The sequence below is a fragment of the Dasypus novemcinctus genome, chromosome 1 (genome assembly GCF_030445035.2).
Source record: "Dasypus novemcinctus isolate mDasNov1 chromosome 1, mDasNov1.1.hap2, whole genome shotgun sequence".
Classification (NCBI taxonomy): domain Eukaryota; kingdom Metazoa; phylum Chordata; class Mammalia; order Cingulata; family Dasypodidae; genus Dasypus; species Dasypus novemcinctus.
This window is the reverse complement of record NC_080673.1, coordinates 182,284,818-182,301,989: the sequence shown is the minus strand read 5'-3', so window position 1 is coordinate 182,301,989 and position 17,172 is coordinate 182,284,818. Positions and strand designations below refer to the sequence as shown.

General features: G+C 35.8%; 1 protein-coding gene across 10 annotated transcripts in view; it reads left to right on the top strand.

Annotated features, from left to right (window-relative positions):
• Positions 1-14,716, top strand: part of RBPJ (recombination signal binding protein for immunoglobulin kappa J region) — a 261,397-nt gene extending 246,681 nt beyond the window's left edge. For all 10 annotated transcript variants that reach the window (XM_058300142.1, XM_004461798.4, XM_004461795.4 and 7 more), the window contains 6 exons: positions 3,224-3,361; positions 3,522-3,634; positions 6,674-6,814; positions 9,648-9,803; positions 10,165-10,268; positions 10,439-14,716. In XM_058300142.1, coding sequence (XP_058156125.1) covers positions 3,224-3,361; positions 3,522-3,634; positions 6,674-6,814; positions 9,648-9,803; positions 10,165-10,268; positions 10,439-10,754 — 968 coding nt within the window. In that variant the 3' untranslated portion in view covers positions 10,755-14,716. The remainder of the gene's footprint in view (positions 1-3,223; positions 3,362-3,521; positions 3,635-6,673; positions 6,815-9,647; positions 9,804-10,164; positions 10,269-10,438) is intronic.
• The last annotated feature ends 2,456 nt before the right edge of the window (positions 14,717-17,172 follow it).

The following is a 17,172-nucleotide window of genomic DNA, read 5'->3' as shown; positions in this document are numbered from 1 at the left end:
TTTTTTGTTTGCTTGTATTTTTCTTTTTGTTTTATTATGAGCTCATGAATATTTGTATTTTGGAAATATTTCAGTCCACTCAGTCTTTTCATTAACTGCATCAAAAAACTTCAGTAAACATTGAGACTTATTTCCCTCTGGCTTTTGCTTTTAGTAGCAATTTATGTTGCAATATTTAAATTTTCATTATCATCTTCTAGATATTAAGTTAAAACTTAGACAAATTGAACTTTTTATCTATATTGTCTTCCAAAGTTTTTTAAAAAATTATTGTCTTTTTTTTTCTTTTTTAAGATAAATAGATCACACAAAATGTTATGTTAAAAAACATAGGAAGTTTCCATATACCCCACTCCCCCCTGCCCCACATCAACATCCCCTTTCATCAGTAAGGCACATTGATTGCATTTGGTCAATACACCCTGGAGCACTGCCACACCACAGCGACCATAGTTCACATTGTAGTTCACCTCTCAGTCTTTATTATTATTATTATTAACTATATTATGGAAAATTTCAGACATCTGCCAAGTAGACACAGGTCCATAATGAAACATGTAAAATAATAGAATAGAAAAATAAAATAGAATAATAATCCTGTAACTTCGGCAGCGATTTTAATTTCAGTCCAATCTTGTTTTCATCTTCATCTGTATCCTCCTCCATTTTAGTCTGATACAAATTCCAGGCATATAAGCCATAAATATTTCTATGCATATCTGAAAGATAAGATGTCTCTTTTAAAAATTGATGGAAATAGGCTTTTTCCTGCGCTATGCCCCCAGGGGTCTTACCCGTCTGTCACACAGTGCTCCTTGCTTTGTTCTCAGGGTCTCTTAAACCTTCCAGTGCCCCTGGTTCCTCCAGGAGGGCTCTGGTGAGGTCCACAACCTCCTTCTAGACTAAAAAGGGGAATCCAGGCGCACCCAGAGCTGGGTTTCGCCCAGGTCCTCCTGGCCTCCTCGGAGGTGTGTGGGAGGGGCTAACAGCTGTTGCTGCCACTGACCTTCTCAGTGTAATCCCAGATGAGCCCCCAGAAATGTAGTAGCAGAGAGAAGTCGGGTGTATGCTGTATTGAAGGCCAGGATGCGAGAATTCTGAGAAGGAAGATGATTTATTTTGACCAGCTAGACTTGGTGGACTCTTGTCCTGATAAAAACTGAGCCCCGAATAGAATTTTTGGGTCCCTTTTATAGAGAGGATGTAAGAGTGGGGAGTCAAACAGTGCTTGTATGCAAAAGAACTTTTTGTTAGTATCTTCCAGGATTTTATCTGAGTATTAGGTTATTTCCTCCAGGTAAGCTTGATTTATTAACACGTATCCCCCACATTCCAGGTAAGCTTGACTTAACACATATCCCCTACATTCCAGGTAAGCTTTAGCAGAACCCCCCACATTCCAGGTAAGCTTGACACATTTGGCTTGCATCCTCCCTGAAAATCCAAAGCCTATGGAGTTTATACTTCTCAGTTGGCTTCCCAGGCATAGTTGGATATAAAATAATTTTGCATTTATGCACAGGCTATGTTAATAATAGATATACAACATAAAATTTCCTTATTTAACCACTTACTTTCAAGTATACAGTTCATTGGCATGAATTACATTCACAGTGTTTTGCTACCATCACCACCCATTATTTACTAAAACTTGCATCACCCCAAACAGAAACTCTGTACCCCTTAATCATTAACTCCCTATCCCCTCCATCAGTCCCGCCCCTACAACCCTGGTGTCTGTGAATTGGGATATTCTAATTATTTCATATAAGTGAATCATGCAGTATCGATCCTTTTACATTTGACTTATTTCATTCAACATGAAGTCTTCAACGTTCATGTTGTGGCATGTATCAGAACTTCATTCGTTTTTATGGCTGAATCATATTCCATTGTATGTGTATTCCACATTTTGTTTATCCATTCCTCTGCTGATGGACACTTTGCTTGCTTCTACTGTTTTGGTATTGTGAATAGTGTTGCTATGAAATTGGTGTACAAATATCTTGTTTTTAAAATATAAAAATACCATGATCATGTAAAATAAACATGAAACAACTATACAAAAAAATAACTTCTTATTGTTATCAAATGTACAGTTAAGTTCAAATTTTAAAATTGTCTGAAACATCATTTTTTGAAAAATCAGCTTTATTTGGATCAAACCTATAGATTTCTCCCCTTTTCCCCACTCCTGCCCAGGAATATATTTACCCAAGAGACTTATTTTGGCTGTTAGAGATTTTCACATACTAGATTTTGCTGATTTTATTCCATTGGTGTAGTTTAATCTATTTTCTGTAAACTAGTAGTTAATCTAGAATCTTGATCTGATTTAAGGTGGGTTGTTTTGTTTTTTTTTGTTGTTGTTGGAGTGCAGGTCCTCCTTCCTAGTGAGGAGAGGCATAGAATGCCATGTATTTGGATTGATATTTCCAATTCAAATGTAATAGTACAGGGTTTTAACGTTTTTAACTTTGTATTTGCATTAAATATGTTTCTTGATGGCAGGGAACGTATTTCATTTATAGAATATTTTCCTCCTTATGGAGATGTTTTTTCTCAAGAAATTTCAAGCAACATATTATTTAAAGATATTTAGAAGAAAGCAGATTTCTCTAAAATCACAATTTCTAGAAACAGTTGCTGTCATCTTTGGTAAACATTCTTCTAGACCCTTCTCTAGGCATATATTGTATAAAATTGGATGCAAGCACACAGACACAATATGCAATCATATATAAAAGTATTTGTTTAAAGGAACAACAATTTACACAGTGTTTTATAGCATGCTTTTCTATTCAGCAATATTCCTGGGAGATATTTACTTATTAATGAATATATGTGCACATCATTAATTTAAGTAGGTGAATGATGTTATAATTTATTTACTCAATATCCTATTAGAATTTACTATTTTAAAATGAATTTTTCCTTTAACGAATAGCACTGTATTCTCTATTAAGCATACTGTATAGCTTGTTTTAAAATGATTTTTATGGACATATTTTATATCCTTGACATGGAATATGTTGACTTTTTTTTTTAATCATCATCTGTAACTGTTTTGGAAGGTTAAAAACTGTGTTATCATAATTTGTTAATCTGCTAAATTATAATAGAGAATAATTGTTGTCAAGTTAAAGTCCCTTCTTGTCCCCCTCTCCAAAAAAATAAAATGCCCCAAAACCACACATAAATAGGAGCTTCTCTTTCTTTGCAGTGTGCATTGCATCAGGAACAAAGGTGGCTCTGTTTAATCGACTTAGATCCCAAACAGTTAGTACCAGATACTTGCATGTAGAAGGAGGTAATTTCCATGCCAGTTCACAGCAGTGGGGAGCATTTTACATCCATCTCTGTGAGTATAAAAATGTACATTTGATGTTTTTAGTGTGAGAATGTTAAATTCCTTTTGATAATGAGACAGATGGGTATATTAAAGATTTTTGTTGTTGTTGTTTTCCTAAGTAGATACGAATTCTAAAAGATAATTCGATCTCTTTTTCTACTCACTGCAGTGGATGATGATGAATCAGAAGGAGAAGAATTCACAGTGCGTGATGGCTACATCCATTATGGACAGACAGTCAAACTTGTGTGTTCAGTTACTGGCATGGCACTCCCAAGATTGGTATGGCTACGCTTTTGCTCTAGTGATCTTTGTAATAAGAATTAATTTTTACAACAGGAAAACACAACTTTTAAATGTAAAAGTGCACCTCAATTTTATGCTTTAATTTTAAAAGGTATTAGTCTTACTGCTATTTATAATTAATACTTTTTATATCCACCTTATTTCAGAAATGCTTTAAGGCAATCAACCAATTTTTTCAATGTAAATTTCTAATAAATTAGTATTGGCAGATTTCCTTTTTGATTGTGTATCTGAACATGTTCAGTAGAGGGCACTGTAAATTTCATTTTGATTTCTTAACTAAGGCAGATACATTGTGTTCATTTTCTGTGGTACTTGCTGTATCCCAGTGTAGCACCAAGCACAGTCCAAAAGCATAGAAATTCTCATTCCTTTTACAAGACAAGCATAATATTTTTTCACTTAACTCTCTCAGAAGAAGACAGATTTATTAAAAATTGAGTAAAATTAGTATTTCATAGGGAAGGAAAGGTGGACCAACAGAAAGAAGAAAACAACATAAACCAAATCAACATTTACTTGAGTTCTTCTCATTCCTACATGTACTCTATTCTGATTGAGGATGTACTACAGAACCACAGTTTTTGCTTCTGACCAGATTCACTCATATTTAAACAAGCGGGACTGCAATAGCTTTAATATGGACAACTTAGAAGACAAACCCAATCTCGTTTTGTTTTGTTTTTATTTCCCTTTGTTAGAAAAGTTGTTTTTTACAGAGCAGTCGTACATAAAATATACCCCACTAAGAACAACTTTTTGTTGGTGTGGAACATTTGTCAAAATTGATGATAGAACATTTTTATAATTGTACTGTTAAGTAAAGTCTGTGGTTTAACTTATGGTTCACTTCTGTGGTATCCAGTTCTTAAAATAGTGTTTTCACTTACAGCTTCATACAAAGGACCAGTAGTCTGCCTTGTTTGAAAATCATCTTTCGTAATGTTTTGACACCCAAAACTACGTGGCTCTGATGATTATAGTGATGTTAAAATAAAAAATTAACCTGGAGAATGAGTTAGAAAAAATTGTAGTATAATCATTAACATACTGATAAATCTTTCTAGAGTTTCCATGACTTGAGAAATTCTGATTAGTTTCTTCTGGGTCATAGATAGACTTTGGTCTATACTAATTCCTAGCTCCCTTGGCCTCCACTTTATTTGCAGCGTTCAACAAAAGCACATTTTTTAGAAGAGATATTCTAAAGCTTTCATATGCTTTTAAAAAGGATAAAGACCATTTCTCTGATAAGTGAAAATTGCTCGTAATTCTTCCTGCGTCTCTAGAATATCAGCCTCATCCAAGAGCTTTGGTTGGAAGATACTGTCCATCTGAGACCAAGTTTTAATAGGATAAGCATCCTTGTGAAAAATCCTATTGTTTTATAGGGTCATCTCAAAGCAAAGTGTTATGTAAATCTAGTCACCTAAGAAGAAACCACTTTTAGCCATTTACCCTCTATACTCATCAAGACTGACAAATACCTCACAAATGGGGGATTGCTTAGCTATGTTGTCACCTTTATAGCCTCACCCCAAAGGTGTTAGTGCAATTAAATTATACAAAAATCATTGTTCATTGTATGATGTAGAAATAACTCGTACATATTCTCATTTGGTAAACAACTCAGTGACATAAACTCAGCCAACATTTACTGGACATTTACCATATATTAGGTACAGTGCCACCAATATGAAAAGATGTATTTTCTGCCCTTAAGAACTCTTTGAGGTTATCTCCAGAAACATGGCAAATACTATACCAGCAATCCATAGCAACCCCTGATGTTTTCTAAATGTAGAATTCGGCATACACAGCTTAATTTATATATATGAGTCCTTACCACCTGTTTTCTCAAATTCTTTCCTCATTTTCTTAATAATTATAAATTATATCAACATTAATGAATTTAAGGCATATTTGAATTCAAGTTAACACATTTAAGAATGGTTTTAAATAAAGCAAAGTATTTGGTGCCAAAAGGCAGTGAGCATCTTTGATTTCTTTATTCATGAGACCTAGGTCATTCAGCAGTGCCTGTGTCCAAAGAAGTCTTGTGGGGAATAAAAAATGAACCAAACATGACTCATGTTTTCAAAATGCTTATTATTACTAGCTAATGGAGAAACCGCGTTACGCAAACTTTTATTTGTACTAAATAATCATGTACTAAAAACAAGTCATGACTTGTAAGAGAGAAGCACAAGCAAATGCTGTAGATTTAAAGGAAGCTTTAGATTTACATAATTAAAAATATCAAGTATTTTTCTGAAATCCAAACTTCATTAAATTTATAAAGACTTTTAAGACAGTCATTGATTGAAACTGCTTGAGTTTAATTTGCCTCACAGTCTATCCTGGAAGCTGCAATTCCTAAAAAATATTTTGTCTTCCTTTTAAACACAAAAAATTAGTGGTGGTGTAAGTAGAATGCTATATTTTAATGAATATCAGGGCAAGAGGGTATAAATATGAAGAATGTTAATTTTAAAGATTATACTGTGGTTTAGCTGAAAGAAAATGATCTTTGAATTTAAGTGAAGCTTGAATCAAGTACTGCCAGTTTTCCCTTTGACACTGGGATATTTGTCACTGTATATTATCGGAAAGATCATCAGAACCTTGCTGTTCAGAGTATGATCAAACCAGACTGCAGCGTCAGTATCACCTGGAAAGTTGTTAGGAATGAAAATGTATAAGAAGAACCCCAGATAGTTTGTGTGCACACTAAAATTTGAAAAGCACTGATCTGGAAAAAAGTATCTCCCTCCCCTATTTTTTTTTTTTCCTTAAGATGTTGATGGAAGAAGGTACAGTTTCCACATTCTAACGTGCTTAGAATTTAAAAGTAATTTTAATTCTTTGCCTTACTGTTAATGTTTTCTTTATGTAGGTGAATGACAAATGTGATATATTGCCATAGAGCATATACTTTCTGTACTCTTGATGTGTAAAAAATAAAAATTTTCCATATGTGGATTACTTTTTGCTTTTTTTATTGTTGAAATACAGATAATTAGGAAAGTTGATAAGCAGACCGCATTACTGGATGCAGATGATCCTGTGTCACAACTCCATAAATGTGCGTTTTACCTTAAAGATACAGAAAGAATGTACTTGTGCCTTTCTCAAGAAAGAATAATCCAGTTTCAGGTGAGTTTTTAAATTACTGGTAGAATCTAAAATGTGGGAAAGTGGATAAGGTTCAAGTGATTGAGTTTCTGCCTACCACATAGGAGATCCTGAGTTTCGTTCCTGGTGCCTCCTAAAATGGATGACCAGCACACAACAAAACAGACACAGCAAATGCAAAATAGTGAGGGGGTGGAGAGAAATAAATAATTCTTAAAATATATATATAAGATGTGCATACTTCGGGTAGCAGTGTATAAAAGCATGAAACTCTCCTTTGATGTTAATTTTTTCCAAATACATGAAGCTAAATTCTGATATTTATCTCAGGTCCAAGAGCACACGTGTTCCTCAAACATCCTGCCCAGACAAGAACTCAGAACAGTGGAAATGTTATCAGAAAAACATTTCCATTGAGGTTCTTAATCTGGAGAACAAAGAGCCTGTACATCAGAATACCCAGAAATAGATTTGGATTGATGAGTGAATCCTCTGACATTGTGTGCACTTTAGTATACAGACACGTTATTCTGGGAGGATTCAGATTTACATTAGGGTATTCCAAGATAGTAATGATGACATTTCAAAAGCTATTTTTAGACCATATTTACTCAGAAGATTTTCATGAATGGGCAAATGATTCAGTAGGATTGTTAGAGTTTCATGAAAAACTCATTTGTAAACATCTGGAGACTTGTTCCAGAGAGATGGCCACACAGTAATTTTCAGCCCAGCATGAATGGCCATCCTGGATCCCTTGTTTAGGTATTTGAAGGTAGGGGATTGCCATTTCTGACCTTGTTTACCTTCTGCTGAAAGTACCTAAGTTTCCAGCTGTTCTCTAAGCATGACAGCTCCCATTTGCTCTCTTTTTTAGGGGGCATAAAGAGTTGTGAATAACTGGTTTGTTTTTTGTTTTTTTTTTTTTAAAGATTTATTTATTTATTTAATTTCCCCCCCTCCCCAGGTTGTCTGTTCTTGGTGTCTATTTGCTGCATCTTGTTTCTTTGTCTGCTTTTGTTTCTTTGTCCGCTTCTGTTGTCGTCAGCGGAAACAGATTCCCGTGCCGCTGACAACAATAGAAGTGGACAAAGACGAACACGCAGCAAATGGACACAGAGAACAGACAACTGGGGTTGGGGTGGGGGTGGGGGAAGGGGAGAGAAATAAATAAAAAATAAATCTTAAAAAAAAATAAATGCACTTGGGTGAAACCAGTGTATCCTTTATTCATTTGACAAATATTTAGTAAGCACCTATTATGTGTCAGAGCTCTGCTTGCACTGTCAGCTGCCCACTAATTTGTTCCCCTCCTGGATATCCTCACAAGTTTTTTTTTTTTTTTTTTAAAGATTTATTTATTTATTTAATTTCCCCCCCTCCCCTGGTTGTCTGTTCTTGGTGTCTATTTGCTGCGTCTTGTTTCTTTGTCCGCTTCTGTTGTCGTCAGCGGCACGGGAAGTGTGGGCGGCGCCATTCCTGGGCAGGCTGCTCTTTCTTTTCACGCTGGGCGGCTTTCCTCACGGGCGCACTCCTTGCGCGTGGGGGGTCCCCCATGCGGGGGACACCCTTGCGTGGCACGGCACTCCTTGCGCGCATCAGCACTGCGCATGGCCAGCTCCACACGGGTCAAGGAGGCCCGGGGTTTGAACCGCGGACCTCCCATATGGTAGACGGACGCCCTAACCACTGGGCCAAAGTCCGTTTCCTGGTTTTTTTTTAAAGATTTATTTAATTGCCTTGTTCTGCCCCGTTGTTTTGCACTCGCCATCTGCTCTCTGTGTCCCTTTGCTATATGTTCTTTGTGTCTGTTTGTCTTCTCTTTAGGTGGTACTGGGAACCAATCCTTGGATCTTCTGGAGTGGAAGAGAGCACTCAGTCTCTTGCGCCACCTCAGCTCCTCGAACTGCTGCGTCTCTTACTAACTTTTCTCTGTGCCTCTCTTTTTTTTTTAGAGATTTATTTTTTATTTATTTCTCTCCCCTTCGCCCCCACATGTCTGCTCTCTCTCTCCATTCACTGTGCGTCCTTCTATGTCCACTTGTATTCTTGTCAGCAGCACTGGGAATCTGTGTCTCTTTTTGTTGCATCATCTTGCTGTGTCAGCTCTCCATGTGTGTGGCGCCACTCCTGGGTAGGCTGCACTTTTTTCACATGGGGTGGCTCTCCTTACGGGGTGCACTCCTTGCACGTGGGGCTCCCCTTCGTGGAGGACACCTGGGTGGCACAGCACTGCACATGGGCCAGCTCACCACATGGGTCAGGAGGCCCTGGGTTTGAACCCTGGACCTCCCATGTGGTAGGCGGATGCTCTATCCATTGAGCCAAATCCACTTCCCTATGTCTCTTTTTGTTGCATTGTCTTGCTTCACTAGCACTCCTGCATTGGCTAGCACTCCATGTGGGCCAGCTCTCTGCTCAGGCCAGCTCACTGTGCAGGCCATGAGGCCCCAGGAATCAAATCCTGGACTTCTCATATGGTAGATGGGAGCCCATTTGCTTGAGCCACATCTGTTTCCCTGTAAATAACTATATCAGCAATCCAAGTCTTTAAGAAAAATTGCACAGGTGCTAATGTACTCTTAATGGTCATTCTGAAAGGTGTTATTATTCACTATGATGTAACTGAAATATCTTATGTTAAAATAAAAACTGCTGTCTGGTATTTTCCTATTAATATTTAATATTCTTTTTGAATATATTTAGAGATTGGCAAAGCACCGTGCTTTGGGATGGTTCTATAATGTTTTACTGAATTCTTCATCACCTCCAGTCTACAAGTGTTACTTTGCTAAAATTCTTTTACACTGCAATGTATATAAAACTCAATTTCTGAACATTCTTTCTTCATAAGGCCACTCCATGCCCCAAAGAACCAAATAAAGAGATGATAAATGATGGTGCTTCCTGGACAATCATTAGTACAGATAAGGCAGAGTATACCTTTTATGAGGGAATGGGGCCTGTCCTCGCCCCCGTCACACCTGTGCCTGTCGTAGAGAGTCTTCAGGTGAGACCACAGCTAGATTTTAGCTCTTTACAATTGCTCTTGGCTATGACTTTTGGCATAGTTATATTACACAATTTTAGTTTTTCTACAACACCTTGTTATTGGGGAATTTCATTATACATCATTTCTTGATTAAAAAAAGGCATGTCTGTTTATCAATACAAGAAAATTTACATTTAAATTAACTTGGTTAATCATATCTCGAAATTTTTAGCTTCATGTTTGTAAGCATGCCATTTAAAAGATGGATTTTAATTATCTTTTTTTTTGCACGTGATAGTTGTATGAAAAACTAATTTGCAAACCTTAATAAGAAATGAAAAGTTTTCTCAATGTCATTCTGATTTTTTGTGAATTGCAGTTGAACGGTGGTGGGGACGTAGCAATGCTTGAACTCACAGGACAGAATTTCACTCCAAATTTACGAGTGTGGTTTGGAGATGTAGAAGCTGAAACTATGTACAGGTACTTGATATAACTTTCCATCACTTTTAATTTTTGAGGGGTTTGGGTATATATTTATTGGTTATTCGTGACATTGATTGTAACATATTAAGCAACCTTTTTTACATGTCATTTCTAGAATTTGCCTTGCCTTTTAAAGTGCTTTTAAGTTATTTATTTTTCCTCTTTAGATGTGGAGAGAGTATGCTTTGTGTTGTCCCAGACATTTCTGCATTCCGAGAAGGTTGGAGATGGGTCCGGCAGCCAGTTCAAGTTCCAGTAACTTTGGTCCGTAATGATGGAATCATTTATTCCACCAGCCTTACCTTTACCTACACACCAGAACCAGGGCCACGGCCACACTGCAGTGCAGCCGGAGCAATCCTTCGAGCCAATTCAAGCCAAGTGTCCCCCAATGAATCAAACACAAACAGCGAGGGAAGTTACACAAATGTCAGCACAAATTCAACCAGTGTCACATCATCTACAGCAACAGTGGTGTCCTAACTACTGTCTTTTTGCTAGGACTTAAACTGACTTGAGTGCTGCAGAAAAGTTGACAAGGAGGAAAAGAAAGAAGAAAAAAGATGAACAATCTTTTGTGGTTTCTTGGGAAAACTTTTAATACCAGGTGAATACTATTCAAAAAACCCTTTACCTTCAAGTGCTGATTTGAAATGCAGAAGCCACAGTAAAACAAAAGAAAAGAAAAAGAAAAACATCAAAATGTAAAAACGATCAGAAATTGATTTTCAGCTGTTTTTTTTTTTTTTCTTTTCTTTTTTTTGGTTGGTTGGTTTTTGTTTTTTGTTTTAATGGGCAAGAAACAGAAATGTGGCTGGAGTAAAAGTTAAATCATAATAGAAGACACAAACATAACATAGTTTTATGGACCAAGGAACTTGTATAAGCTTTAGTAAAAGGTACATTTTCACCATGCCTTTTTTATATTACAGTTTATAGTATACCTTTTGTTACCAAATAGTTGTTCCCATCCCCAAGCCTCCCCTACCCCCCTCTGAGCTTTTGCTCTAAAGTACATTCAGGTTCCAAGCCTGACCATCTTGTTTAATCAAATTACAACTCTTCCAGGTTTTTTTGGTCTAAAGCTGGAACCATTTTTTTGTTTTTGTTGTTTTTTTTAAAGCTGGAGTCATAACTTTTCATAATTTGAAATTGTTTTTTGATTTCAGCAATTTAAATCTTGTAAAGGCCTGCATTATTTTTTTTTTAAGATATGAAGTCTGTGCAAAAGCTTTAAAAAAAATGCCTCTGCCTTGCCTGCAATACATGCAATGTACGTTAATTTAGCCTCTCTTCTCAAACACTGTTATTTCTGTGTTTACCTTTTTTTTTAAAAAAAGTATTTATAGTGGTAATTCAAGAGGTTCTAACATTTACATGAGATTAAATGAGGCCATTTAGTCATTAATGAGTTAATGGCACAGAACAAGTTGGTATTTGAAGGGTTCTCTCCACTTTCCCTATACATAAATGCATCTATGTATTTTGGGATTTGTTCAGGTTTCTTCCCTCACCTAATCTTGTACATAACTTGTATTATGTGTAAGTTAAACATTTTATTTTGAACTTGGAATGTTCCCATTGATTTCATTAGCAGGATGTTTTCTGCCTTGTTGGCATATGATAAAAATATCATGAGAAGTATTTGCTACCAATAGGTAGATGGTGTCCCTATTGTATAATGAAGAAAATCTCAGCAAAAGCATGTTTTTATTATCTTTTCTTTTTTTTGTAGCCTAGGCCAAAACATCATTGTAATCTTAAAACATAAATGCTTTTATTAGTTCAACTAAAATAGCTGGAAGACAGTACTTTAGACACAGAATAGTTGTAAGATTATAAAAATGTAACTTATCTTTCCTTTTCTCTCCCTGCTTTTTTTGTCTTCTCTCCCCAGTACTGAGTATCACCAGTCCTTATGCTCTCTGCTCCGGCAAATGTCCCCCACCCTAGAAAACATTTCTTGTCCATTCAGTTAAGATACGGTTGCATTCAGGGTTGTATGTTGGCCTTGCATGCTACACTTGCCATTTTTACTTTGCTTCCATTCCTGCACTTTGATTATGCCTTTGTTCAGTTTCTTAGAAATTGCAGCGGACTCATTGGACTACATTTAGTACAAGAACCCGGTGAGAAATAGTAAAGGACACAGTCCTAGTTATAATACTATAATCAATCATCTTCCTTAGAATAGAAACTACCTCTAGATTGTGGTAGGCTTTTTACTATCCCATAAAACAGGAGCCACGAGTACCTTATCAAAGCAAATCCATAATTTCCTGCATTGTTTACATACAGAACATTGTTCTAGTATCCTGGGCTATTTTGATAAAGTTTCCATCAGTAGATTTAAAAAATCATTATTTGTAGCATCTTTTTTTTTTTTCTCCAACTTTGCTATCTTCACCACTCACTGTTTTGCTCATACTATGCCACTGTAAATACAATTCCTTACATCTTTAAATGGCTTTTCCCTCTGTTTTCAAGGGGAAATTCATTTGTAAAACACATTAAATGGTTAAATCAGTTACTGTGGTTTTCTCTTGCAAGCCTTTTAAAGTCATCCACAGGTTGCATTATACTATATAAAGCCTTCTCTTTACCAAACTGCTCCAGTCACTAATTTCTCACTTGTAAATTAATCCTGCCTCACACCTTAAGTCTGTTTCAGTGACCTAGAGCAGAACTCATTGTGGCCTTATCTTTTTTTGTTTGTTTTAACTGTTTACTGGCTTTTACTTGCGCTTTGCGCACCTGCTTAATCCTGGGTAATATTTATTCTTCTCTCTATGGAGTAACAAGGAAGTAGTCATTAATCAGTGTTTTTTTGTTCAGAGCTTGGAAGTTTTTTCAGTGCAACTTCTCTTTTAATGGGCCACAAGTTTCCTCCACTTACTAGGTTTGATATTTAGTTAAGAAATTATATTAAATTAACCCATAACAGATGAGGTTTTTTTTTTTAAAGAACAAACAACCCTATCCAGCTTTGCAGTTCAGAATAATTTTTCAAGTTCATGGCTTTATTAAACTGAGCTTTTTTTAAAAAAAGAAAGTTTATCTTCTTTAGGTTCTTTCTTTAGTAAAATAATTGAATGTAACATACAGGCATTTTCTCCACCTGTTTTATACCCCGGATTAAAAAGTGAAATGATTTGTCTGCTGTAGCTTATTTGTTATCTGTTCTTTTGTCAGCTGCTTTAAAAAATATATTTTTCATGGGTTTGCAAATCATTTTCAGCATATAATTTACTGGAGCCTTGCCCTCCATTGCAGTAGAACAATACCCCTCCCTGAATGATGGAATTATTAGAGGTGCCGGTCATAAAGACTCTTCTTGGAATGATGAATGCTTCAGTTAAAGTATAGTTTAAGTTTTGGGTTTTTTAAGTACTGTGTTGGAAGTGTATCTTACACTATCGTGATTCTATGCAATTTCTAAAAATATATGCATAGAAGCTAAGCCTGTGATCCAATAAATTTTTATTAGTTCCATTGAATTTATCATATACATTGGAAAGACAAGTTAAAGGCAGCAAATGTTGAATGCCTTTTATATTTTGAGTGATATCAGAGTTGAACACTAGTGTAATATTTAACCTGCTGCTGACTTCTTGAACTGTGTCAACTAAAGGCATCTTCATATATATATATATGTAAGTGAAAAAGTTATCACTCTTACAGCACAGACTTATTTGTGATCATAACTGGTTATTTTTTTTTAAAAACAAAACTGATACCATCTGTGCCCTCAACAGAGAATTTCCAATGCAGTTTTTGAAAACTAAACTAACTATTCATGTTAACCAGATAATCCACAAGGGGGTTCCTTTTTGAAACAAATGTTATTCAGTTATTAACCAAGTTACTTTTTATTTAAAAGCAGCTGTACTTCTGATGAGTACTGAACAAATGTGGGAAATTCTGTGCCACACTTTTGACTTTTTTTAAGCACTGTAAAGTGGGCTGGATGGTTAGAAACAATAATATATTAGGGTTTCTACTTAACCCTTTCAGGACTGAACTTTATCTCCTTTTATTAATTTTTCTCTGTGTTGTGATACATATTTGCCAGCATTCAGTACTGTGTTGGTCCAGATGTAGATTTATATGCTCATTTTTAGCTTATTTCTTGTACCTTGCAGCATGCCCTACACATTCAGTCCTTAAGGGGTTTATTTTACAAACTGTGCACCTGTAAGGTTTATTAGCAATAAGATAGAAAATTGAGCAAGTTTATACCATAATTTTGTAGAAAAAAAAAAAAGAATCTGCTCAGTTCCATATTTCATCCATGAAAAATCTGCAATATGGGCAGTTTCAAGGAATAAATAAAATTGAAATGTAAACCATTGTAAAAAGTCTTTTGTTGAATGTGCCTGATGCATGTATTATGGTCTTTGATTTCAGAATACTTCATAAAGACAAAAATTAAATTCCATATTTCAGTTTGTGTATTTGCAACCTTTCCTTGCCATCTATTTCACATCGTAGAAATAGTTGTGCTCCTTTTCAGTGTTTTAAATTAACTAAGAGATGGTGTCTTTCTTCCATGCGAATGAGGAAGTGTGCTTTGCCACTCAAGGGGCATATCTCCCAATTCAGGATAAATTAAAGCTGATCTTAACAAAATTGGGGAGTGGTTGGCTTGTCCAATGTAATGTTCTCCTTTGGTCTCGTGTACAAAAGAACATATAATGGCTTGTGTGGGGGGGTGGGGAGCTGTCTGATGGGGAAAGAGAGCATTCTTGGTTTACTATGGAAAGAAAGTAAAGGGGGCAAGTTATTTATGGGTTTTTTGTTTGTTTTTTTTAATTTTAGCAGGTTCAGGTCTTATCTGCTTACCCACCTCTCCCTACCAAAAAAAAAAAAAAAGAACAAATGTCAATATATCAGGATTTTGATAAAGATACCTTGCTGTAAAATACTGATTGTTAAATATGAAACCAACAATTGAGCCGTAATTTGAATTATGAAGCCTCTAAAGCTGAGATTGATAGTGGATCACTTAATTGAGAATTTTGAAGGGAGTTATAAACTTGTACCCCTAAGTGTAAACAATACATAATCATTTTCTGATGTCTGTCTTATCAAAGATGTGTTTAGTACATTGTCTTTTTTTTCATTGAACCCATCTGTGGTTGCCAGTTATGAAAATGCAGAGGTGAAACTACATCAGGTTCTCAGTCTAGGAAAGAGAGCAATCACTGAAGAAGATATTCACACACACACTTGCACAGTCTAGAAACATACACTAAGAAGGAAACCCTAAAAAATTGTTTAGTACTAGAAAACAGTTGCAGGAAATAGATAAAGCTGATGTAAGCAAGGGTTCTTAACCAGGAGTCCATGGACCCCCAAGGCGTTTGTGGAAAGATTTCAGGGGGTCTGTGTGCTTGAACTGAAAAGTCAAAAAAATGTTCTTGTGGGGATGTGTTGGTGCAGGTGTAATATATTTATTAAATAATACATAGTACAGTATGGACTTAGTAAGGGGTCTGTGATTTTCACCTGACTGGCAAAGGGGCCTGTGGAACAAAGAATGTAAAGAAACCCTGATCTAAAGCTTAAGGCAAAGAGCTAGAACTGATCCTCTAAGGACCATGGGATGGGACACTTAAGCACATAGCTCATGATGAAAAACAAGGTTCTATATGTGCTAGGCACATACGTGTTCAATAAATAGTTGCTTAATTAGAGCTGTCATGTTCATACATGGGGTATAAGAAATCAAAGCAGATAAAGATTCTGTGATTCAGAAAAGGAGGAAGGCATTAACTACAAGAAAAGTTCATGCTGACAACAAATGTTGGAAACTGCAGACTCATGTTTTGAGAGTGGTGCTTTGAAATGATATTTTATGAAAATTAAAGAAAAGATAAGTATGAGGTGTAGGTCTATCAAATTCTTTCTAGCATATTGATCATATATTGCTCCTGCTTTTCATTTCCTATATCCCACTGCCCTACTCAATCAGTAGAATTTAACGTATAGTTCGGTCATATCTTGCACTTTACCTGTTTGAGTGTGTCTACTGGTGCTAGACAAAGGCTCAGGGACAGGGTTTCACTAGTATTTATGTAATTCCCAGTGTTAATCCACAAATGCCCAGCACCAATATAAAGAAATAAGGAGTGTGATTTGTTCATTCCCACAGTGTCCTCTTGAGCTTTTTTTGAGCTGTCTTTACACTTTTTCTTTTTTTCCTAGAACTTTCCTTTCTTCCTGAAAGTCTGCTCTCTTCTTTGTTCTTCCTTATCATACAAAACCAAGTTAATGAATATGGTTTTCTCATCTGATAAATTCCTGCTCCTTAAACTTTCACAACTAAGTTCTTAATGAGGCATTCAGATATTTAGACGACATAATAGGAAGTTTTGGGGGGAAAAAGAATCGTGACTTTGAGCATAGTGTAATCATTTGGTGCATGTCTAGTTGTGGAAGGAAAATTACATTCACCCTACAAGTATCTATTGAACACCTGCTGTGCACCAGACAGTTCAAAATATGGCTACAACACCCAAGGCCATCTCTTCTAAACTAAAAAGGGGAGAAAAATTACTCTTAAGTAGTTATTGTTTATTATAACTGGCATATTACTTTTAGAACAAATTTGATGTTTTTAATGGGTTGAGTACATACATATTGAAGCCCTTCGTTCATTGTATACAATACTATATTTGCAGAGCTTATTATATATCTTGACTCTTAGTTGTATTTTTGACATGATATATGTGTGTGCTAGATATACTCTGCCTGTCAGTTAATTTTAGTGACTTGAATATTGTTAACTTTCCGTTTTCGTGAATGAGGAAGAAATAATTTGTAATGGTTGGGGTGATTTGTGGTAAGGTAGGAATGGAGACCCTATTTCCCCGAGTAGTGGGAAATATAATATGTCTTT